At 33.5% G+C, this 27,071-nt stretch overlaps 2 protein-coding genes across 3 annotated transcripts; one reads left to right on the top strand and one right to left on the bottom strand.

Moving 5' to 3' along the window:
* Positions 1-262: 262 nt before the first annotated feature.
* Positions 263-17,194, bottom strand: LOC133174118 (ADAM 17-like protease). The gene is made up of 23 exons (XM_061309158.1): positions 17,077-17,194; positions 16,592-16,721; positions 16,037-16,164; positions 15,606-15,694; positions 14,857-14,966; positions 14,655-14,749; positions 14,407-14,543; positions 12,074-12,169; positions 11,478-11,561; positions 10,825-10,981; positions 10,480-10,515; positions 8,945-9,055; positions 8,547-8,552; positions 8,130-8,248; positions 7,891-7,960; positions 6,683-6,917; positions 5,986-6,048; positions 5,696-5,769; positions 5,273-5,403; positions 3,228-3,306; positions 2,898-2,986; positions 973-1,023; positions 263-703 (listed from the first exon to the last, which is right to left on the bottom strand). Exons 1-23 carry the CDS (start codon positions 17,132-17,134, stop codon positions 506-508), a joined length of 2,346 nt encoding a protein of 781 aa, XP_061165142.1. The 5' UTR covers positions 17,135-17,194; the 3' UTR covers positions 263-505.
* Positions 17,195-18,022: 828 nt separating this feature from the next.
* Positions 18,023-26,383, top strand: LOC133174145 (syntaxin-17-like). Of its 2 annotated transcripts, none has more exons than XM_061309202.1 (7): positions 18,023-18,184; positions 18,309-18,528; positions 18,788-18,933; positions 21,903-21,953; positions 23,567-23,653; positions 24,603-24,735; positions 26,039-26,383. In XM_061309202.1, exons 1-7 carry the CDS (start codon positions 18,023-18,025, stop codon positions 26,182-26,184), a joined length of 945 nt encoding a protein of 314 aa, XP_061165186.1. In that variant the 3' UTR covers positions 26,185-26,383. The 2 variants fall into 2 exon arrangements, with proteins under 2 accessions (XP_061165186.1, XP_061165185.1); XM_061309201.1 differs by having other exon boundaries at positions 18,309-18,534.
* The last annotated feature ends 688 nt before the right edge of the window (positions 26,384-27,071 follow it).

The following is a 27,071-nucleotide window of genomic DNA, read 5'->3' as shown; positions in this document are numbered from 1 at the left end:
ATCTGACTGCAATAAAATGTAAACAAATGTAATGTAAGATAACCAGCACAAACAGCACAAACACATGTCGCCATTCCACGCTGATACCCATGAAAATAAAGCAGTCAGGTGTAACGAAAGTGAAGGGTATACCCCGATGCTGCTATTGTAGATAGTATAATCGAATATGGTGTATGCCTATTTATGAGTCGTGTTCAGCTTTAAAGCAAGTTTCATCAAAATAACAAAGTCTTACCATGTTAAAATTGTTTTAATAAATGTTTTTAAAACATAAAAATACATAAAATCTGGATTTAAGTTGATCAATAAATGCACTTTCTGTGCAAAACATATACAAATATACTTGTTCCCATCACAATATAAAAACTGTAACATAAAAAATAAAGCCATTGTAAATACAAGTATGAATTGACTGAGAATTAGATACAAAATAATGCACTTTTGGTTATAGACTATCACACACATTTGAAAGATATAGGTAATACACTCTTCACATCTGACATTTTTAGACTGCGGATTCCTTTAAGTCATCTGCGTACTGTAAGACTTCTTTGGTGAAGTTGGACTGAGTTAGGTACATGTGTCCTGGACGGAACCCAGTGTGGCGGATCACACTTCCACCAAAGTGTTTTACACGAAAACTTCCGGCTTGCTTGATTTTCTGCCCTTCTGCCTCTAGATAGTCCATTAGTAAGGTGTATCTCTGTATTGAATATTTAAATAATATCAGTCTAATGATTTTAAATTCAGATACAAACTTCTTCAAATCTTGCCTCTAACGGTTTCCATCCTTGTTCATGTATATGTTTAAAAGATTGTTTTGTGTTACCCAACAAAACAAAAATAAAAGATCCAATAGTGCATACGGTGTAAACCTTTTGACTATGAATTCGTTGTTAATAATAACTGATTTATCTAGTTATAACAAAAAATCTATGCTAGTTCATGATAAATCATCAAGGAATAACTTACTGAACGACTTTTCCATCTTCCATGTCGTAATCTTTTTTCTCTCTTTTTGTCCTGTGAATTAATGAAAATGTCCATTACATATACATGTATGTATGTATCTTACTGATTTAGAAATACAATGCACACCTATTTAATACCTTTTCTATTTAACAGAGGGTAGGTGAATTATTTTTTTCCAGACAGTTGCATATTGAGTGCTATAATTATATGATATTGAGTTAAAGTCCTCATGAAATATTACAAGAGGTCCAAGGGCGTTAATGATCACCTGAGTGTAATACAACACTGCAAAGGATCCATTGAAGTATAAAATAACACAAAAACAGATAGATGAAGATATATTGCTTAAAATCAAAAGAATATGATGATCAGGAATCAGCAAAATAGTTAGTGTAGAACTCAATAACAAATCATTAAGCATATCTATTTGTGATTGTACTTGTCAGTGCCAACACACTAATGCATTTTCACTATATAATGGATAAAGCCCCTCCCACCACAAAAACCTCTAACCCAAAGGCCACGAATTATATATTTTAGGAAGAGGCATCATTGCACATCTGTGCAATCAGTTTGTCTACTACAAATACAAAAAGACAGAGGAGAAAATTTTTAAAGAATTTATGAATTTTAACTATATCATCATTAGAGCCCTGCCCTAACACCAGAACCCCTGACCCAGGGGCCATGAATTTCGAGATTCTGGTAGAGTCACCCTTGCTTATCATAACCAAGCACTTTGTATGTTTGTTAAACAGGGACAGAGAAGAAATTTCTTAAAGAATTTATGCATTATCATTATATATGATCAATAGAGTCCTACCCTAAACAGAATCCATGACCCTGGGGCCAAGAAATTTACAATTTCAGAAGAGGCACCATTTCTTACCATACCATGCACTTAGTTTATTTTTACTTTAATACCCAGGAGCAGAGAAGAAATAATGCATTTTCACTATATAATTCATGGAGCCCTCACCACCACCAAACCCCTGACCCTGGAGGCCAAGAAATTCAATTTTGGGAGGCATCCTTGCTCATCATAATCATGCAATTGATTTTTTTCCTTGATTCACTGGAGCAGAAAAGTAGATTTTCAAAGAATTAATGCAATTTCACTGTATAAGCACAAGAGCCCTGTCCTAACACCAGAACCCCATACCCAGGGGCCATGAAATTCATAATTTTGGAAAAGGCACCCTAGCTCATCATTACCACACCCCTATTTTATCTGCAAAATATACAGAGGCCATGAAATTATTAATTTTGGTAGAGGCACCCTTGCTCAGCATTAACACACACCTAGTTTATCTGCTAAATATACAGGGGACATGAAATTATTAATATTAATAAATTATCAATATAGCCCCATCCTAGCACCAGAACCCCTTGACCCTTGGGGCATGAATTTCAAAATTTTGGTAGAGGGCTCAATGCTTATTACAGTCATGGCAACTGCTTGATGTCCAGAAGTAAAGAAGAAGAATTTCAAAGATTGCATAAATTTTGATGGTTTTATAACCACCCCTCAGACCCTATGGGGGGCAGGGATCATGAAATTCATAATTTTTGTTCCCCTTCACTCATAGATGTTCTATGCTAAAATTGGTTGAAGTTGATTCAGTGGTTCCAAAGAAGAAGATGAAAATGTTCAAATGTTAACACCTGATGCATGATGGACAACGCACGACGATGGACACAAACAGATAGCAATAGGTCACTCGAGTGACTCAGGTGACCTTAAAACGTAATTCTTCACAAGTTTAATTTTCGAAGAAATTTGTATTCCTGAACACGTGTAAATACATGTCAAATTGACATACATTTAAATACACATCATGACATGAAAATTATTTTAAACACTATTTTTTAGCTCAAAATACTTCTTATTAATTTGATTAATTCATTAATTTGGTAATACTTACAAAATAACTAAATGTACAGCTGGCAGGAATCCACAGTAACAAAGAGAACACAAGAATGGTACCAACAATATTTCTTTTCATAAACTCAACTAAAAAGAGAAAACAAACAAGGATGTCCAAATCTCAGTACTTACTAGGTACATCTGTTCTTCAACATTTACTACGATACAATGTATATCATCCATATCTAACTTTATAGCATTTCTAATGTGGAACTTTTTGTTAAATACAAGTGTTAAAGTATGGTGAACAAAAAATTAGGTATTGAATGAATTATGACTTGATCTTCACAATTAAATGATGTCCCCAGCAATCACCAAGTCAACTTACCAAACTGATCAACAGTAATAGTATCAATAATGCTGAATAGCCTCTGAACAATATGATTCTTCTGTTTTTCACACACACCCTGTAATAGACCAAACAATATCTTAAAGAATGATCATTTTTTTCTCTTTAACTGAAATTAACATATTAACATACATGTATGTATGTATTATTTTTACTGTATCTTAACATGGTTTTTCATTATAACATGTCTGTTATTTACATGTGTAATATGTAATAGAAGATCTGAACAAACTTGAATCTTTAATAACTGAAGAAGCTTCCATATCTATATTACTAATCATGGCTTTAAAAGAATTTTACAGATTTTTCCTATATATTCCTATGTAAAAGTTTGATCACCCACTGTGGCCCCACCCAAGCCCCAGGGATCGTGATTTGAATAAACTTGAATCTACACTATCTAATCTAGCTTTTACATTTAAGTTTTATTTTTCTGACTTAGTTTTATCGAGATTATTTTTAAAAGATGACATTAAATTTTCACTAATTCTTAATTATCTCCCCTGAAAGAGGGTGTGGCCTTTCATTTGTGAAAAACTTTGATCACCTCTAAATTAACCAAGGATGCTTTGTGGCAAGTTTGGTTGAAATTGGTCCAGTGGTTCCTGAGATTAAGTTGAAAATATGAAAAAGTTTACAGACAACACACGACAGACAAATGCCGGACAATCTTTGATCAGAAAAGCTCACTTCAGACTTTGTCTCATGTGAGCTAAGCATAGGTATAATCAGAGATTACAGAGCCCACCTCAAGAAATGTTGTCTTCAAGTAAGGCAAAGTCCCACATTAATCTTATAATCTAGTAGTGTACATCCCAAGATGCAACATTTATGCAATTTTGATCTGATAGGGCTTGCAGTTAATGCGAGTTAGTTGCGAATGAACCTATCCAAAAACTTCAAACTAGTCACTCATCCAGAAAATGTAATTCAAATCCAGCATCTGAAGCAAGTTTGAGTGTTTATCCCTCGATGCATCATTCATGCAAGTTTGGTTCAGGTAGGTCTTGTAATTTCTTGGTAATGGACCTGCGCAAAAACTTAACCTGGTCACTAATCTGGATAATGTAAGTCAAATGCAGCATCTGAAGCAAATCAAGTAGTGTGCATCCTTAGATGTATCATCCATGCAAGTTTGGTCAAGCTGCAACAAATAGTTACTTTAGAATGAACCTGCTCCAAAAAAATTACCCTGATCCCTCATATGGAAATGTAGGTCAGATCCAGCATCCGAAGGGAGTCCAGTAGTGTGCATCCTTAGATGTATCATCTATGCAAGTTTGGTTGACATAGGCCTTATAGTTACTTTAGAATAAAGCTGCTCCAAAAACTTTAACCTGGTCACTCATCCAAAAAATGTAGGTCAGATCCAGCATCCGAAGCAAGCCTGGTAATGTGCATCCTTAGATGTATCATCCATGCAAGTTTGTTCAACATTACTTTAACCTGCTCTAAAAACCTTAACCTGCCCTAAAAGCTTTACCAGGTCATTTCTTAGCTGAAATTGCGGCATCTGAAATCTTCAATGGTACAATGAAACACACTTGAAGCATCTTCCTTGCATCTCTGATTAATGTAGGGCACAGAAGTACTACACCAAAAACTTAAACCTGGGACACCAACACGGAGGTTATCACATAAGCTCCCCCAAACTTAGTTGAGGTGAGCAAAAAACAGATCACCGTGAAACAAATTTCAAGCAAACAGGGATCTGAGGAACACCCACTCCAACATTCCCTGGATTCTCCCCTAATCTGTCTATTGTAGGGGTTGTGATAATTACATTGATTTCCCTGCTTTATATGGCTGGATTCTCCCCTAATCTGTCTATTGTAGGGGTTGTGATAATTACATTGATTTCCCTGCATTATATGGCTGGATTCTCCCCTAATCTGTCTGTTGTAGGGGTTGTGATAATTTCATTCCCTGCTTTATATGGCTGGATTCTCCCTAATCTGTCTGTTGTAGGGGTTGTGATAATTACATGTACATGATTTCAATGTTACACAATCCCGACTACTCACATCCACACACACTCCATGGAAACATGGCCGGCCATTGGGAAGGTTCTCCGGAAGGGTAGGGGGAGAGGGTTCAGGCAGGCATTGCGTGTCATTTATTGCTTGACAACAGCGGTGACATGCATGTCCACTTTCTACAATGTCAGAATAATACATTGTAGGTGTGCAAGGCATTATAAGGAATAATAACTGGGAAAATGGGTCAACAAAATTAGCAGTGTTATCTGCATGAAATATGAAGATGTTGATCATTCTCAAATGTCCATTTAAACAATACAAATGATGAGCAGAGCTAACAAAGACCTCTGAAAACAGAGGTGGGATTAGGTGTCATGCACAAACTTATAAAGTTATTGAATTTGATGCCATAAATACTGGAGAATGAACCACAAATGAATTTGCTAATAATTACAGAACTGTAAGTACCTTTGGAACATATGCAAGGCACCTTGTCACGTAACTCACAAAAATTACGACAAACTCCACTTTTACACTTTCCACTGCAATAAAGTCATTATAAAACACATAAAAAATAAATGTGTGCATACTGTTTAAAACATGTACATTGTAATTCATGTAAATTGTAAATCTTAGTAAAACTCACTTTCATTCTGTTAAATTAACCAGAACTGAAGTTTCAATGATTTCAACTGAAAATTGTTAAGGACAGTATACAAAAGGATGAACATTGACTAGATATGGTACTGTCTACAAACCCGTCCACACATGGCTCATCATCATCTTTATTCTCTGCCTCAGGACAAGTCAAATCTACTCCACTGGGCACCAGATAAGGAATTCTTCATTTTAAACAAATTTGGGACTTGATTAAGTGCATGCATTGACTGGATATATTCATAAGAGAAGTGTGTTCACATGAGAAATGTTACATTTCTGTGATTAACAGGAGTTTCAGTTTTTAAACTTTGTTCACAGATATGTTTACTATAATCATTATTACAAAGAATGAAATGACTTGATCAAATCAATGCGATTTATTAATTTCTCGATTATGAAGACAAATCTTGTTAGGGGTGAGATCAAAAGTTAATTCACATAGTTTTCATTAAGACCCCCTTAATTCTAAATGTGATGAAAGTTGATTGAAATTTGATTTTTTAATAGATACTAGTATTTTTAACACTGTAAATAACTCATATTTCTAAAAATCATTTCAAATACCAATAAAATAAAGTCTCACGTACAATGTGCACTTTTTGTGTAATAATTTTTTATGTAAGACAACAGAAACTTTTGGGGGATCTTGAACTTAGTGTTTTTATCATCAACCTTATAATCTCACACCTTACCCTAACAAAATATTCATGTATTGTCCAAGTACTGTGTAATAGTAATGTAGCTGCCTCTAACTACATGTATGGACGCAATGATAACATTGCTTTTCAAGGATACTTGCACTTTGAATCCTCTTTACACGAGACCAGACTGTCGGGCAGGGCATGACAAACTGTTTGATTGTGAGCAGTACTACATTTATCATCACAGCATTCATGGTTCATCGGACTACAGATGGCCCCGGCACGTAATTTACAATCGGAAGTACAGCAATTATCTCCGTTAAACCCTGCGTCACACTCCTCCGTGGCCTCCATCCGACCATTACCGCACACAGTTAAAGTATTACTCTCTGAAATCATATACATAGAAATCACCAGTCACTTTATAGGGCATGTATAGGACTGCTTTATAATGAGGGAATACATTCATATACATGAATAATGGTATTTAGACATACATGTAGTTTTCATTGAAAATGTATGCCCCAAAGTTACTGTCAATAATTCATACATTCAAACCACTTATGATTAACATTATATTCTGTAAATATACCACACCACATATAATCTTTGATAACTTCAATTATGAATATTATAGGGTTATTGAACTTATATTGGTGAGTATCATGAGTTGACTGTACAAATGCATAAGCTTGCCAGTACATTTGTACAGACAAAGAGTGCCAATATTCACCAAAATAAGTTCAATAATTCCTCTATTATACAGCTAAAACATCTCCAATTGATTTACAGTATATTAATTATTTCAACTAAATAACTCAAGAAAAATTTTCAGTATCAGTATTTAAATTAACGTCTGGCCTGTAAGTGTTCAATATCACATCATTCCAACGACCCTTCCAAACATCATGGTCTACTTATTGAGGTATTATTGAGGCTAATAGGTACATGCACTAAATTATTAATAAATTCAATTTTGCATGGAAATAAACATATCTTACCTAGCTGCTACTACCTATCATAAATTTGCCTATGAGAGGTTGACCAGACGACATTTTTGGTTTACAACGGGGCATTCGATATTGAACGCTCGTATTCGGAATGTTTTGGGCATACTCATATATGTAATACAACTCAGTGTTCAATAAAACGCCAAGATATTGAACACTAAAATTCTCTAGACTTTTAGTAGTTTTTTAACATAGACTATTTATTAGCTATAAGATAAGATTTATTGATCCCAATTTGGGGCCCCTCAGGGCATACAAGTAAAGAATTATACACACAAGAAGAAATTCAAAACTGATATTAGCTATATGATAAATTTATCTACTTCACTCTAAACAAAAATTCAGTGTTTACCTGTAAAGCACCCAGGACCTTTAGTTTTAATGACATTATAGATATATCTTTTACTACAGGATGAAAAAATCTGAAACAAAACAAGGAAAATTAAAATGAAATACATGTTCTCTTATATGCTTACACGCTTTTAAATTCATTTACTAGAAAAAAAAAAGTGCAAAAACTAAAGGAATTGCAAAATTAAAATCATGTAGTTCTTGAATTGTAATAAATATTTAAAAATTGGGGATACTTACTTGATTATTATGCTCATACCCGCTTACAGAATATGGATACATGAGATACCTCCCTCCTTGCTCTACCCCCGGGGCACAACTGGGTGTGTCAGGGTCATGCTCACTACCCCAATTGTGTCCTAAATTGTCAAGAACATCACCATCTTAAATAATCACTTTGAAAAACACTACACCATACCTCAGTCATTATTAGGAAAGCACATTTATCTCAAAATTGTATACACAAACTGCACATTAATGAATATACATCATGTTAAATCACATTATGTTTAAAGAAATTTCAAGGATTATATTGTTTTAAGCAGATTGGATACAAATTCAGAAACTTCACTGGTCCTCTCACAACTTCAATGAATTTTTTTATCTGTTCAAAGCAAATAATATAACTATTTACACATCTTCAATGGTTAGACTTACCTAGTTCTGTGTCAATATGAAAGAAGAAGAAAAAAGTTTTACAGAAGAATGAATACCCAATGTAGGTGAAAATGCCTACAATTTTTCTGATAAGCGAGTATATAAAAAACACTGGAAAATTAAAGAGTAAAAACTGGTTTATAATATAGCAGTCAGCAGAATATTTTTTGAGACATCTATATATACATGTATAGGCATATAGGCTCCATATACATATTTCAGTTCATATGAATTAAAATTTTCACTTTTTGAACTTAGACACATCATACATGTACATGATTTTACAATCTCTTAAATATGCAATTTTTTCCCATGTTTTATATAAATAAATTGTGATAGAGTAGATTTTTATATTTCTATACTATCACGAAATTGAATCATTAAATTCTTTATTTTACCATGAGCAATAACAAGTGCTGCCTCAAGGGACAGAACTCTGTCCCCTTCACTGTTCTGAGCTGAGCTCCATCCTGTGTTAAATGTTGTGTCAAAGCCTTGAGTTCGGAAAACTACAGAACAAACACAGAGTAAGAAAGAGAGGGCATAAAATGAAATATATTGCATTGAAATTCATTATTAAATACATGTATATTATTCAACAGATAACTTCTTTATAGAAATGCAAATAAAGTATAAAATAGATTCCATACAACTTGGAACAAGTTGCTGATAATGATTTTTGAAAGAAGTCTATACTAGTATCTTAATTTTTGCATAATTTTTATTTTTGACTAAAATAATGGCTTAACTTTGAGAGGAAAAACAAACTTTAAACTGAGAACATATAAGCTTATAGTTAAAATTTATGTAAAAAGGGTTGGAGCAAGAAATTATAAGGTATACTTGTATAAGTTGCCTCATAAGATTACCAAACAAATTTTACTAGCATGCAAAAATAAGCCCAAGTTGCATACATATTGCCACTTTTCTGCAACTTTGTCTGCTCAATGGCAAGAGTGGGCTAGAACTTTCAAATTCTTATGTTCCTTTATTGTCCAGGCCCCATCGCCATAAAACATACTTAAGTCTAGATAATACAGGAACATATGTAAGGGTTTGAAAGTTCTAAAAAAGCTCAAACAATATACAGTTGAACTTTGGTATCTCAAAAATCAATATTTCAAGTACCATGGATATGTTGAAGTGAGCTGGAAAGTCCGAACCAATTTTTCTTTACATATTTTAACCTCAATATCTGAAACCCTTGGATATCTCTAAGTTTTTTTCTCAGTCCCATCAAGTTCTAAATAATGAGGTTTGACTGTGTTTGTATAAATGCCTGGCAGGGTGAAACATAGGTAATCAAACATGCATCTCTAGATGCAACATAAAAGTGACTATAGAATAGACCTGTCCTGAAAATTTTAACTGTTCAATCACCTGGAAAATGTGAAAGACTTATTATAGAACTACAAGACTTCTTGTATATTCTACTTTCAATAAGTTAATTCACCAACAATAGATCTTTACATTCCACATGTATTTTCCTTGAAGGTTTGTGGAAAGCTTTGGCACTCAAAACACAAATACATGGATGGGGAAGTCAAAACGTTAAGTCAAAATTTTTATTTTGAGGCTACAAAAGTTGAACACTACGGGAATGCAATGTCATAAGTGAAAATCAAAATTGACTTTGAATAGTAACCAATGCTCCTTCAATTTAGCTGTACAAGTGTGCTGTGTATCATCTAAACATTATGTAATTGATGTAGAGCAATTCCATGACATAATCTATTTCTAGATAAAAATGCAAGTACAGTATCTGATCAATTAACCAAACCATACAAAATTAACCTCAATATGCAAACCAATAAAGGCAAATGGTATTAAAAATGTGCAAACTAACAATTTATTTCAGGGAAAATAAACTGGAAACACCACATTCTAATAATTTCAAAAGCACATGCATAAAACAATCAAGTGACCACATTACAAGGGGGATCCAGACTGCCTGCAATCAGGACTTGGGCTAGATGAGACAGTTTGGAAAAAGACAAACAACTTTATATCATAAAGGTTATTCCATACTAAACACAAATAAATGGTCCAACAGGTAAAATTCTTACTAATTTTTTTTTCCAAAGACAACAAATATTGACATTTCAATAAGTTACGTGGAATTTTTTAATGCATTAATATGTCTTTTCCTTTCCCAGCCAAAGATAATATGAATTTTTGCTTACTGCATCTTTAAACCCTCTATCTACATATATAGATACATAGGAGATATGCAGAATCATGATATAACTTTTATATTTGAACTGAAATGTCTGTTTACCTTTTCCAGGGGATGGGCCTGTAGAACATATGCCCCCTGGCTGACTGTTTCCCCTTCCTGCTATATAGGCAAGACCAAGCACTCCTCGAGAGAATCTGTGATAAGTGAAAAGGTGAGCTAAACAGTAGTCCTTAAAGGCTGTCCCACGACTGAAAACCTAAAACAAAATAAAAACAAGACATGAATGTACAGGTGAACTAAACAGTAGTCCTCAAAGGCTGTCCCACAACTGAAAACCTTAAACAAAATAAAAACAAATATGAATGTACAGGTGAGCTAAACAGTAGTCCTTAAAGGCTGTTCCACGACTGAAAACCTAAAACAAAATAAAAACAAACTTGAATGTACAAGTGAGCTAAACAGTAGTCCTTAAAGGCTGTCCCATGACTGAAAACCTAAAACAAAATAAAAACAAGACATGAATGTACAGGTAAGCTAGACAGTAGTCCTTAAAGGCTGTCCCACGACTGAAAACCTAAAACAAAATAAAAACAAGACATGAATATAGTTGAGCTAGACAGATCCGTAATAATTAAAGGCAGGAATTCTATACTGACCAATTTTATAAAGCTTCATACAATTCTGCTTTTCATTAAATAAAAATTCAAGTAAAAATGACAGTGACACAAACTGTAATACATGTACTTAGCTACCTGTAGTAAGTATGTCGTGTTCCAGGTTATATTTGGGTTGTTATAATGCACTCCTTGGTATGTATAATTTTCATGGATTTCAAGCTGAAATGTAAACAAGAACACATAATTTTGTACAATGCAACAAACTTTTTTTCCTATTTACATGTTATTCACTGACAATGTACCAATAAAACCATGTGACACTAAAATACTAGATAAGTAAAGATCTTCTACACTTAAAAATGCAATGCAATTTCACTATGTGGAAGTCAAAACCTGATAGATTATGGTAGCTTGAACTAGCAGAGTTTTATCATTTTTTAGCAGAGTTTTAATTATTCTTTGACTTGCAATTGGCAGCCATAGCATATCATCCATAATGTAAACATTTGCACTATTATGATATAAATAGATGATTCTTACCCATATCCCCATACCCTTCCAATACTATACAATTATTAGCTTTTGATGAGGTCTACTCATGACTATATGGACCTGGTCAGGTATTGGTTGACCGAGGCTGAAGGTCAAGCTTAACCAATACCTGACTAGGTCTGTATAGTTACAATCTCACCAGAAAATAATGAAAACATGAGAATTCAATGAAGCCTTACCTCAGCAATTTCAAAACCTAATCCATGGATGTTGGAACTCTCATCTGGCCATCTGGTTCTCATAAATATTTGGTTTACCCGATTCATTATACCTATCTTTGGATAAAGAAATAACAGAGCATAATGACTAAAGCTTTATAGTTAATGAAGCACTTTAAAATAAACAACAAGTGTGTGTAATCTCAGTATCCAGTCTATTCAGTAATAAGTCAGCATGTGTTAGCATTTAATAAAATACACAAGTCCATATAACAAATTTGTTAAAGTACATACATGTACATGTATAGCAAATTCACAAATATTATACATGTTTTCCTTTAGGTATGACTACAGATTCTGTTCAGGGAAGTATTTAACATAAAACGTACCCTGGAGATCTAAAGTTTTTTTGATGAATAACTTTGTAGTATAAGTACTTGAGAAATAATGTTAGTTCAATATTTTACATTTTGACATCTTTAAAAATTCATCATAAAAGATGTAAATTTCATTACACTGTATTTTTAACTTCTATGGGACAAAAAAAAATCAATTTTCTAGACCTGTAAATTCGCTAGATCAGAGTTCCTTACATTACACAACATAAAATTTTACAAGGATTTGTAATAAATTATGCCGAGGATCCCCCAAAACTTCACTACATCTGTAAATTCACTATATCCATGTTGTAATAAAAGAATTTTACTGTAATTAAGTCAAATGAAAAATACTTTAATCTAATTTATGCACATGCTTATATATGATAAACATTCATGCTGTTGATAAATCTCTAGTGCTCTAGATTATAATAGGTCGATCAGTTGAAGAGAATGATTGAACTAAATTTTGATTGCCTTAATTTATGTATGTTTACAGTGATAGACATGTATCCTTACTATGTATGTAGCAGGAGTATGTTTACAGTGATAGACATGTATCCTTACTATGTATGTAGCAGTAGTATGTTTACAGTGATAGACATGTTTCCTTACTATGTATGTAGCATGTATGTTTACAGTGATAGACATGTATCCTTACTATGTATGTAGTATGTTTACAGTGATAGACATGTTTCCTTACTATGTATGTAGCAGTAGTATGTTTACAGTGATAGACATGTTTCCTTACTATGTATGTAGCAGTAGTATGTTTACAGTGATAGACACGTTTCCTTACTATGTATGTAGCAGTAGTATGTTTACAGTGATAGACATGTTTCCTTACTATGTATGTAGCAGTAGTATGTTTACAGTGATAGACAGGTTTCCTTACTATGTACGTAGTATGTTTACAGTGATAGACATGTTACCTTACTATGTATGTAGCAGTAGTATGTTTACAGTGATAGACAGGTTTCCTTACTATGTACGTAGCAGTAGTATGTTTACAGTGATAGACAGGTTTCCTTACTATGTCTGTAGCAGTAGTATGTTTACAGTGATAGACATGTTTCCTTACTATGTATGTAGCAGTAGTATAATTACAGGGATAGACAAGTTTCCTTACTATGTATGTAGCAGTAGTATGTTTACAGTGATAGACACGTTTCCTTACTATGTATGTAGCAGTAGTATGTTTACAGTGATAGACACGTTTCCTTACTATGTATGTAGCAGTAGTATGTTTACAGTGATAGACACGTTTCCTTACTATGTATGTAGCAGTAGCATGTTTACAGTGATAGACACGTTTCCTTACTATGTATGTAGCAGTAGCATGTTTACAGTGATAGACACGTTTCCTTACTATGTATGTAGCAGTAGCATGTTTACAGTGATAGACACGTTTCCTTACTATGTATGTAGCAGAAGTATGTATACAGTGATAGACATGTTTCCTTACTATGTATGTAGCAGTAGTATGTTTACAGTGATAGACGTGTTTCCTTACTATTTATGTAGCAGTAGTATGTTTACAGTGATAGACATGTTTCCTTACTATGTATGTAGCAGTAGTATGTTTACAGTGATTGACGTTTCCTTACTATGTTTGTAGCAGGAGTATGTTTACAGTGATAGACAGGTTTCCTTACTATGTATGTAGCAGTAGTATGTTTACAGTGATAGACACGTTTCCTTACTATGTATGTAGTATGTTTACAGTGATAGACATGTTTCCTTACTATGTATGTAGCAGTAGTATGCTTACAGTGATAGACATGTTTCCTTACTATGTATGTAGCATGTATGTTTACAGTGATAGACATGTATCCTTACTATGTATGTAGTATGTTTACAGTGATAGACATGTTTCCTTACTATGTATGTAGCAGTAGTATGTTTACAGTGATAGACAGGCTTCCTTACTATGTATGTAGCAGTAGTATGTTTACAGTAATAGACATATTTCCTTACTATGTATGTGGCAGTAGTATGTTTATTGTTCCCTCCAATGTTTTTATGAAATTTATAATCAGCAATAACAAAAAGACGACACATTTTCTTTGATCCTAGGAAATCTTGCTCTCTTTTTAATCTCCGATGCTTGTAAACTAGAAAAATTAAAAGAAAATCAAAACAGATTTTATCTGGTCAGACTTTGCAGTTTCATAAAAGAACACAAAAATAATGGACACTAAAAACTTATGAAATGCTACAAGTACCTGTATAATAATTTTCTAAAAATATATTTTCAGGTGTTGAAGGAATCTCATCAGCTGCTCTGGACATATCAGCATCGTTACCACAAAATTTTACTCTGAAAATAATATACTTTGTATTGAAATTGTCAAATATCCTATTTCTATACACCATGTTTTTACAATAACTGTCCTGTATATGTGTTATGGTGCTGAATGAACTTACCTGTATCCTAAAGCTTTCTTTTGTGGGTCAGATACCATGTCTGATTTTTTATAAATGATCATGCTACCATTGCTTTTCTGCACTGAACCTTTCAAGAATCTCCATGAAGGCTGTAATTACAAAGAAACTTCAAAATGAGGAAAGAAGGATCACTAAAAAAAGTTAGTTTCATTATCAAAATGAACAGCTTCACTAGCCAAGTGTTTCTGATCCTTATGGATATCTAAATCACACAAAGGATTTGGACTTTAATAATATATAATCATGAATTAAAGGCAAACATATTAAGATAGTTCAAGAGATACTTAAGTCCCCACTGTACACAAAATCTTGCATTCAGATAAATTATCCGAGAAACTTTCTATAATGAAATCTGATCTGGTATCTGGTGTCTAACACTTAGTTTACATACTAATTTGAACACTCTACCACAACAGTCTAAATATATGCATCTTGAAATTGATTTTTGACATATATATATATCTAATTTAAAAAAGCCACAGGTTTTGACCCCCTGACCATAAACCCAACTTGGTTTCACTCTGGGATAGATCAAATAATGGTGCAGATTTGAACTATTCCCATGTTATTTCACAGAAACAAAGGTGGGATAGATAAGCATGGGTTAGCTTCTGTGTCCTCTTGCCCTTTTCGATAGTGTGGGTATGAAGTAGTGTATACTGATCATCCGTACTTTTCCACGAAATAAAATGGCTTCTACAATTAATTATGATGAAGTGTAACAGTACCTCCAGTACTATGATATCATCAGCTGTCGTTATACTGGCTGATAACATGTCCCCCTCCCAATGAGCCTCAACATGTGAGCTGTCATCATCTAAAATAATTACAATCAAATAAAGGAAACAATTAGCAAACAGAAATTAAAAAAAAAATCTACACTTTACTAGAAAGTTAGAGTAGACAATTCACTTCATTTATCTATGTATACAGCATTCATTCATATAACAGTACAACATGCTAATAGTGAAGTGCCAGGGATGAGCAATGTTGGTTTATTAGAAACATAATTCATTACATGTATATCTATTAAGTTATGTTTTAAAACTACAGGGAATGAAAATCAATTCCCTGTAAGTGTGAATTCATTATAAGTATGTTAGCTGTAATTGTGTTTTACTGTAGATAAACAGGAAATTAATCATCATGTTGCTATTACCTGACAAATGGCCTTGGAGGAAGTTTGAGTTGGCAACGTAAAATTCATATTTCAAATGGTTGCTCAGCGTCCGAGCTTTAAAATCCTGAGTTATAATATTGGACTGTTTAAGAACTAAATGAAAATGCCTGAAATATAATAAGGAGTTCCTGGTGAAGCTTAAGTCCTTATATAATGTATGAACATGATAAAATGGTTTTATATTATATACCTTATCAGGAAGTTTTTAAAATTAATAAGGAAATTTGAGTTCCTTGTAATTACCATGCTAATGTTCAACAACATTTATCAATTTCCTGAAAAAGTAATTTTAAATACATATTTTTAGCTGCCAAAGTAATTTAAACAGTGATTGTTATGATAAGAATAAAGTAAAAAACAATTCATAAAATCATGATCAACATGATCAGAGCAAGTTTTTCAGGATAATTATAACTTTGCTTTCTTTGCAAGTAAACGATGCATTCCAAGAAATATATATATATATGACTGATTGACTGTCACAGCTTTGAACCAAAAACATTGATAAAGTAATCAAATCTTCAAGTACAAAACCTATTAAATGCTTTGAACCAAAATTGGTGAAGATGTGATGCAGGATTTGGATCCGCTCCCCGTCTTGTCCGACGCTCAATATCTGACATTTGTAGAAACTCATAATACTGCAATTTACTGGATACATCTCCTATAATGAAGACATCAACCTCAATATCATAGAATATATTTTATCTGCCAACTTTTAACTATTAGTTCATAACTTCAGGGACGTATATAACAAAGAATACATGTCCCTGATAATCAATTCACTAAAATGCAGCTATCACCCAATAAAAAGACTGCAAACAAATTCTACCAAATTTATTAGAAGTATCTTACTTCAACCTACCATGTTCATTTTAAGCCTACACTGCCCCATTGACCTCATGACCAAATTATGCAATTGTAGTTTATTATTATAATAAAACTTTGGAGTATATATACGGTATCCAAAAGATTATTTTATTTTATTGAAAACCTGCTCTAGTGTAAACATTACTGACCGTTTGTGAAGCTAACCAGCATTACTACCATCGCCAAACAAAACTCGGCACTCCTCATTCTCAGTCATTTGTTGAGTTTAATGTATTTCCAACAAAATCATTAAATTTTTTGGGAAAACAGTAAAATCTGAAACCAAAAAGATCGGATTCTACGGAAACAATCTTATTTTGTTTTATTTTATACCAATTTGTCCTTCTGATTTCAACAGTGAATGAAATTATATCTTTGATCAAAACAAGAAGATTTTAAAATAATTTTGCATAGCATAGATAAGATTTATTTTTTCACAGATTAGAATTATATTACGGAAAGGGGCTCCGTTTCCCGTCTTACTTTTGTTTTCTACTTTCACTTTTGCGACCAGAAGTAAGTTCACTGTTCAAGTTATTTAAATGAATTCACACAAATATTCAAGACCAGTTATGCTTGACTCTGGATTTTTTGTTTATCTCTTTAAAAATTTTTTAAAAAATGGAACTTAAATAGTTTGCTGCAAATCATGGCAAATGAGCCTTGATGCGAGATACTGACATATGTTTCAGTGACAATCCGACACAATCTCTTGAATTAGCTATGTACCTTGAATAAGATATATAGGTTGATTAACCAATTCAAATTAGCTTGATTTAGTTATTTCATTAAACTTTTCTGAAAGAGGGTCTCCCCAAAATACATGTATATGCATCATTAAACGCATTTTGTAACTAGAAAAGAGAGAATATTACAGGGTTGTCCCTAAGAATTGAAATAGCAGGGGACATTTAAAAAGTAAAATGGGGTCTGGAGTACCTTTCCCAACAGGGGGTTGAGGGGGAGTACCAGAATAATTGGGGATTATGTCATTAATGTGGGGAAATTCTCCTGCCCCCAGGTCTTAGGGACAACCCTGGGATAGTGATGTACTTGACAATTTAAGTGATGTATTAAATCTTTTAAAGCTTAAGGATGGCTTCCTTTGAATCCAAAGCAGTAAAACAAAGCAGTACTGCTCTTCAAGAAATGCAGAAGTTTTCATTAAGAAGATTGGAAATATCTATCAACAAGTTCATCAAAGTGATAACAATAGACATAGATAGACTGCAGCAGCACAGATTGAATGTCGAAAAAGTATCATCTCTTTCATTTTCTTAAATACATTTTTTATATATGAAATTGCCAATTTAAATAATGTATGATACATATTCTTTGCTACACTGTGGATTGCAATCTCAATTTCCTGTAAAAATTTCAGTTCAATAGACTTAATGATTGGAGTGCTCTTAACCGAGAGAATGTGAATGCTACAAGGACAGTTCAACAGATTAAGGCAAATATCAAAGAAATCAAAAAATTAAGAACACAGGTCATGGATGAAGATATTGAAGAATTTGACACTAAAACAGACCCAATGGTACAACAAGCTATACACACACTGCAAGATTTTGTGAATTTAAGAACAGAAATATCTCAAAGTTATGGTAATAACATAATTACTCACGTTTTAATGAAAAAGTCTAGGATGAAAACATACTTCATATTCCATGGTTTTGTTTGTCAGAAATGTGTATTCTAAAAGATGAAAATTATAAACATAATGATAACAGGAGAAATGTTTTCACAGTAGCTATGTTGATTCTTCTTTTCAAGGCAATATACTGTTACTGTTGACACAGATGTGTTCTCCGGCAGACATTGTAACTGTGTTCAATCTTTTTCAAATTCTTTTCCAAGGCAATACTGTTACTGATGACACAGATGTGTTCTCCGGCAGACAGAGAACTGTGAGTGAGAATGAGCTTCTTATTGTGGAGACAGAGCAGTTACACCATATCCCTGACAGTTCTCAGGCAGAGGAATCCTGGGAAAATTTACATGAGGTAACTGAAAGCCAGCTGGGCAAAACATTTTACATGTGTACAGATAAATACATGTACTTTGAAAAGTATTTAAGGAAGGCTGGATAGAATACAGTTTTTATGCCAAAAATGTATTCAAGTACGGTATAAAAAAGAAAGAAAATCTAGATTAAACTTCAATCCATATAAATGAAAAAGGGATTTTTAGGTCACCTGAGTAAACTCAGGTGACCTTTTGCTATCCGTTTTTGTCTGTCGTCGTACGTCGGTCGTAAACTTTTGAACATTTTTAGCTTCTTCTCTGGAACCGCTCAACCAATTTCAACCAAATTTGGTATATAGCATCTATGGGTGAAGGGGAACAAAAATTGTGAATTTCATGGTCCCTGCCCCCCTGGGGCCTGAGGGATGGGGCTAAAACCACCAAAAATAATGCAATCTTTAAAAATCTTCTTCTTTACTCCTGGACATCAAGCAGTCAAACTGTTGGCATCATTGTAATAAGCATGGAGCCCTCTACCAAAATTGTGAAATTCATGGCCCCAGGGTCAGGGGTTCTGGTGCTAGGGTGGGGCTATATAGATCATATAGTGAAAGTGCATTATTTCTTTGAAAATCTTCTTCTCTGCTCCTGGGTATTAAATAAAGTTACTAAGTACATAGTTATAATGAGCAAGAGTGCCTCTTCCAAAATTGTGAAATTCATGGCCCCAGGGTCAGGGGTTCTGGTGTTAGGGCGGGGCTCTATTGATTATATAGTGAAAATGCATTATTTCTTTGAAAATCTTCTTCTTTGCTCCTGGGTATTAAATAAAGGAACTAAGTACATAGTTATGATGAGCAAGAGTGCCTCTTCCAAAATTGTGAAATTCATGGCCCCAGGGTCAGGGGTTCTGGTGTTAGGGCGGGGCTCTATAGATTATGTAGTGAAAAAGCATTAATTCTTGGAAAATCTTCTTCTTTGCTCCTGGGTATTAAATAAAGTAACTAAGTACATAGTTATGATGATCAAAAGTGCCTTTTCAAAAATTGTGAATTTCATGGCCCCAGGGTCAGGGGTTCTGGTGTTAGGGCGGGGCTCTATAGATTATATAGTGAAAATGCATTAATTCTTTGAAAATCTTCTTCTCTGCTTCTGGATATTAAATAAAGTAACTAAGTACATAGTTATGATGAGCAAGAGTACCTCTTCCAAAATTGTGAATTTCATAGCCCTAGGGTCAGGGGTTCTGGTGTTAGGGCAGGGCTCTATCGACTATATGGTGAAAATGCATTAATTCTTTGAAAATCTTCTCCTCTGCTTCTGGGCGTTAAGGTGATAAACTAAGTACATAGTTATGAGGAGGAGGTGGGCGTCTTCCAGTATTGTGAAAGCCATGGCCCCTGGGACAGGGGTTCTGGTGTTAGGGTGGGGCTATATAGATCATATAGTGAAAGTGCATTATTTCTTTGAAAATCTTCTTCTCTGCTCCTGGGTATTATTTAAACAAACTAAGTACATGGTTATGATGCATAAGGATGCCTTTTCAAAAATTGTGAATTTCATGGCCCCAGGGTCAGGGGTTCTGGTGTTAGGGCGGGGCTCTATTGATTATATAATGAAAATGCATTGATTCTTTGAAAATCTTCTTCTCTGCTACTGGAGATTATTTAAACAAACTAAGTGCATGGTTATGATGCATAAGGATGCCTTTTCAAAAATTGTGAATTTCATGGCCCCAGGGTCAGGGGTTCTGGTGTTAGGGCGGGGCTCTATTGATTATATAATGAAAATGCATTGATTCTTTGAAAATCTTCTTCTCTGCTACTGGAGATTATATAAACAAACTAAGTGCATGATTATGATAGACAAGGATGCCTCTTCCAAAATTTTTAAATATATGGCCTCAGTTTTTGGGGTTCTTGAGGAGGGGGGGGGGGGCTCTATTGATTATATAGTGAAAAAGCATTAATTCTATTAATCATTAATTAATCCTGTCTGCTCCTTAGTGTTGAGCTGATAAAGAAATTGCTTAGCTATGTTGAAAATGGGAGCTTCGAACAGAATTTTTAAATCTTGTGGTCCTAGGGTCAGGGGTTCTGGCATAATGAGGGGGGGGGGGGGCTTTTGATAATATAGTGGAAAAGTGTTAATTCTTTAAAGTCCATAGTTATGATGATGAGGGTAACTCTTCCAAATTTGTAAATTTCTTGACCCTTGGTCTTGGGTTCTGGTGTTAGGGTAAGGCTTTGTTGAATCTGTAGTGAAAATGCATTGTACCAGTGAAATTCTTCTCTGCTTCTGGGCATATTGGAAGCAAACTGAGTAAAAGTTTAAATGATATGAGTAAGCGTATTTCTACCAGATTTTTAAACATCTGGACCATTGGTCTAAGCATTCTGGTCCTGGGCAGGGCTCTATTAATTTGTATCCTACTGAGAGAAGTTATTCCCCTTTTCCATTCACCTTTGATAATTAATCACTGTAAATAATGTATTTGAAAGGTTAATAGAATAAGATAATTATGCAAGAATGTTTATTGTATAATTAAAAAAGTACTTTCTTAGTTTTAATAAACAGGTAGACCTGTAAGTAATAGATAAATAAAAATGAGACAAAAATAACTTATCTTATTAAAAGTTCTTCAAAGACCATAAGAGAGGTCAATGCTAGAGGTCTTAATATGGGTTTATAAATAGTACAGAAGCACTAATAGTTTGTTAATAGTCTGCATAGTGTTAAGTGGGGGACAAATTAGAACTTAATTTATGAGTTGATACTGAATACTAGACTAATTATTTTGTTGATCCTGATCTTCCTACTTCTCTTGCTTTAGGGCAACAAAGCTTCAACTATCAGTGTATTTAACTTCTAAATTGTTGTATTATATTCAGGTGACCGTTAAGGCCCTTGGGCCTCTTGTTTTCTGATGAGAGCAAATATTTATTACTCAAAAAGTTACTGATAGCAATTAGCATGTCTAATTTGATATACATTAATTCATTTTCAGAACTTGGTGGAATTAAATTCTTTAATACATGATTTTTCAAGTGCAGTGAAGGTAAGCTTAAACAGATTTTCAGACCTTCCAGATGTATTGCATTTGAATACTGTAAATCACTTTATTTTCATGTAATTACGCAAAGCCAAAATTTCATTCTTATATTTAAACTATTAAAAAATATATACTATAATAACAAACTTTCTTGAAATTTTTGTCTTGCTTATAAATCATAAATTACTTTCCCGTGAAAATATGGTGTCATGAAAATTTGATCCGCAGTAGTTATAATTTGGTAATGAGAGTTCAAATAAAACTTACAGCTGATCTTAAAAACTGAATGCCTGCATGTAGCTATAGTTTAAATACTAAGGCCATTCATACCATTTGGTCCATGTCTTGAGATTATCTAAGCCAATACATGTACCTGTATTCATCAAATTTATTACAGATTGATAAAGATCTTTGGGAAGAGTTCTTGCTTTGATTTAATCAAATTTTGAAAAGGGTAGATAATTTAATATACAGTTGAACTTTGGTATCTTGAACACTGATTTCTCGAATACCATGGATACGTCAAAGTCATTTGGTAGTTCAAACTCCTTATTCTTTAAGTATTTTACCCTGGATAACTTGAATCCTCGGATATCTCAAAGTATTTTCTTTGTCCCATTGGGTTCAAGATAACCAGGCTTGACTGTACTTAAAACATACTGGTTGCTAAAAATGCTACTTCTTAGATCAAGTTGTCAAATTTTGACCAATCTGGTTCATACACTGTAACATAAGCATAACATAAGACTAGAATCATTAAATCTTTTCATCATGACAACTACAAAATAGGTCACAGTGACCTACTTTTGAAATTTTATAGCTTCTGTCAGATCATTTTAATTGAATATGTTGTGCAGCACTAGACTAATTCAATGTTAATTGTTAAATGATAAACTTGAAAGATGGACATAGTGACCAGGGTTGGGGTCAATTACTTTGAAATGTAATTAAATACTTTCAAATACATTGATAATTTTGTCAGTTACTTGCAATTACAATTACATTGATTTTAACAAATGTAATTAATTGCTCTAAATTACTTTGAAGAATGTAATTAAATATATATCAATTATTTTAATTTATTTCCAAAAATTTTGAAGAACAAATACATGAATATTTTGAAGCCACAATTTTATTATAAGTTTTACCTTTCCTATTGACCTGGGCAGTGTGTTTATGCTGTATAAACATTATTAGGTATTTTATTATTGAATAAACACAAATTCATGCCAAACAGTACTGGTATGCATCATGATAAAACACCTTTTTTAAATATGTTACTTGAAAAATAAAGTATTTGAAATGTAATTGAAAAATACATGACATTTTTGGAATGTATTTAAATACATTCAATTACTTGTAATTGAAAGCAAACTCTATTACAAATACATTCAATTACTTAGAAAAAATGTATTTAAATATAGTAAATTACAATTACTCATTTCAATTACCCCATCCCTGATAGTGACCTACTTTTTGAATTTTACTTTTCATTGTTAAATTATTTTAAATTGGTAATTAGAAGTAAATCTAGCAACACTAGAATTTTTTTTGTAAAATATTGGTGTATTTTAAGTAGCGTTTAATTTTGTCTTTTTTTACAAAACATTTTTTTACAGACACAACAAGAAACTGTTGATAGAATTGAGGACAACATTGAGAAAGCACACGAAGGAGTCCAAAAGGGGGCCATTCAACTGGGAAAGGTACTATTTTGTTCCATGAACAGGGGCCTTAGCTGCCATTAGGCTCTTAAGGCATGTGCCTCAATTAATTTTTTTAGATAAAAATAATTATGTAAAACAAAAATGATAAAAAGAAAGAAAATAAATGATTAAATATCATTTTCACCTTTGATAGAGATCATTAATGTATAAACTACCACCAGACTGTGCAAAGTGATAACCCGCAATAGTTAATCAGCTGTTTTCCTGTAAAACTCTCTATAAACTGTCTTTAATATTTCTAAATGCAATTAATTAAGTAGATATAAAACTCCCTTGATGCTAACAAGATATGTTTACCATAGTATAAATTGTCAGGTCATAATGTGTACTTGAAATACCCAATATGTGTGATATAAATGTATGTGGAATTTTAAGTCTCTAACAATTTTTTTATTACATCATGAAAAGTTAGTTAAACATTTGAGGCTGAATGGGTCAATTTCAAAATGTTTTCCTTTGGAAATCATTTTCTGTTGGGGGGTTTCAACACCCTGAACCCTCTACCAGTGTGCTGCCCTGGACCCGTTGGGGGCCTCAAGTGGCCCCCAGACCCCTCACCATAATTTGTGCCTATACATCATCAAAGTCCTAGCTATGCCCCTGAATTGAACTTTCAATAATTTGTGTACTGGCTACTTCAGCAATATATTTGTCAAATAAGGTATTAAGATATTAATATGCACAAAATATAGTTATTGAATTTAGGATATAGGAACGAATGATTGTCAATGCAACCTTTATGGAAAACTTTCCCCCGTTCACTTATATTAAAGTCAGTTAGTCAAATGGATGAAATATAGATTACTAGCTGATTACTTGCTTCAGTTTTTTTTTTACATCAATGTTTAAAATATATTGTGTATGGCCTATATGCTTGTTGAATTCATTAAACATATGGCACTGTTAAATGTAATTCATTATCTTTCAGGCATCCAAATACAAAGCTGCTATATTCCCAGTAGCAGGTGCCCTTCTTGGTACAGTGGTGGCAGGACCAGTAGGATTGATAGCTGGGGCCAAAATAGGGGGCGTTGTGGGGGTGGGAATTGGAGGGACAGCTGGTAAGTGATGTTTAATGTAGAGCCATAGTGGCCAGAAATTTCTATGCAAATGTACAGCCACGAAAAGAAAGTTTCCTTCAATAGATTGCGAACTTTTTTTTTTTTTACATATTTCATTGTGTACCAAGGAATATGCAGCATGTATCCCTCTGTTGACCCAAATTTTCTGGCCACAGTTTTATTCATTCTGCAAGCCTGTCTTGCCATAACATCTATAACTGATCTGGATACATTCATGGATCTAGAGGGAGGTCAAGGGGTTCATCCCCCACCCCACCCCATGAAATTTTAGAGTTAATTGATTTCAATGTGAAAATAACAGTAATGACCTTGGACACCCTCCCCCCCCCCCCTCCCCCCAGTAATTGGACCCTTCTTTAAATGGAAAGGAAAGCCATGTATCTGAAGAAAATTGACTAAGTGTTTACATTAGCATCCACTCCCCCACCCACCCATCTTCCATATATGGCTTTGGCTACAGACCTCAGTAATCTGCATTTTAATTTAATTGATTTCCCTCTTTCCCATTACCTCAGAGGTTTAAATTTTACAGTCAGAATCACCATAACTTTTTGGCAAAGAAGGAAAATACGCTTCTATGCCAAATATATTTTTTTTTTATTGAAATATACATGTATGCAGAGTTATAGACCGTATCACTTTATACAGATTGGCTGAACAATATAACCCATACCTCCAAAATATCCTTTGTACAGCCATTGGTACCTGGGAATCTTATCCTTCATCCACCTCAAAATCTTGGCAATTTTTTCATGCCTCAGAGCATCTCTATCCTGAATTTTCATTGATGTATATTTTCGATACCCCAGTACAAAGTTACCTGATTATTGTTCTTATATGCAATATACTTGTTTGTACCATACATATCTTTGATGGAGGATTCAGCCCATTCAAGGAGAGTTTTTCACTACATGAAATATGGAGATAATGAACAGTATTCAAGCTCAAAGTCCATTTAAACAATACAAATCAGGAGCAGAGAAAACATGAACCTCCTAAAGCATCAGATCTGGGATCAGGTGCCATGGAGGAGTGAGCATTTCCAGCTGACCTGTCACACTTTCTGTGTGCTCCTTGTCATGATCAGGAAAAAACAGAAAAATTCATAGACAATGCAGTGTGTAAATAATGGTCTAATAATTAGTGTGAAAAATGTCTCATTCTATAGATAAAATATTTTATTTGAAGAACAATGAGATATTTAACTTTGTCTAATTTTTCAAATGATCCCAGTATGAAAATTCTTATTGCATTTCAATTTGTCAGTTATTTTTTCTTACAGGATTTTTTGGGGGTAGATTGCTGAAAAATAGACAAAATCAAGTCACAGAGGTAGAACTGAAAAATATGAGTGTGAAAAAATCCTCTTCTTTACCGGACATAGCGTCTGAGTCTGGACAGAAAAAAGGATGGTTACCATGGACATGACATGCGCATTTATCACTTAATTCATAGGTGTGATTTTAAGAGAGACATTGGTATATCAGTATTATATGTGAAATGTTATTTATTGTGTATTAATTCCATCAATAAAGTTTGAAGAAGGTTCCATTTTCACCCAAGATTGCCTCTCTTTGTAAGATATTAAACTGAAAAATTGAAATTGATTGAAATTTTACAAAGAATGTGTTTTCAGTCTAGTCAAATGTTTTTTTTTTTCTCCTAAGGATCTGGTAAAGGTTTATTTTTTTTTAACATTTTATCCACAAGAAAAATCTAAAAGTAATGAACAGTTTTGAAATTTCAATAAAAATCTGGGGAATTCACTAGCCAAGGGTGATTCTTCAATCTTCTCTTTTGTGGATTGTTGCCAATGGTCACACCCTTGGTTAGCAAAGATAGTGACGAGTTAAATTTAATCAAATTTCACATTTATCTAATCGTGAGGTGTAGGATTGTTTTCTTCAATTTTGTTAAAACTGAATCAGGATATGAATGTAAGTTGATCAAGAGACAGAGGTCTTGCTATGTGTATTACCCAATGTGCGTGTAAAGAAGTGTTCAGTGATCAACCCTCTCTCAGTGTCGCTTATATTCACGATAGGAAGAGAACAGGATATTGTGGGGATTTCCCTCAGAAATCCCAATTCTTTGTTTGGTTCATTCTATTGTGGCCATTTTTAAATGGAATACAGTTACTTTAACAGGTAAATCAATGGGATAGCATTGTTTTAGACAATTCTCGGTTTTCTTAGGACCTGTGTAGGCGGAAAGAGTAAAGGATCCAGCCCACCATCTTTGTTAGTGTGTGTATGTTTCAAAATATAATGAGTATTTATGCTTATGCTTATCATTTTTTTTTTGGCAACCCCCCC

This window comes from Saccostrea echinata, unplaced genomic scaffold (genome assembly GCF_033153115.1).
Source record: "Saccostrea echinata isolate AGI-Se365-2 ecotype Australia unplaced genomic scaffold, CSIRO_AGI_Sech_v1 ptg000057l, whole genome shotgun sequence".
NCBI lineage: Eukaryota > Metazoa > Mollusca > Bivalvia > Ostreida > Ostreidae > Saccostrea > Saccostrea echinata.
Note: the sequence above shows the minus strand (reverse complement) of the source record. Positions and strands in the feature narration are given on the sequence as shown.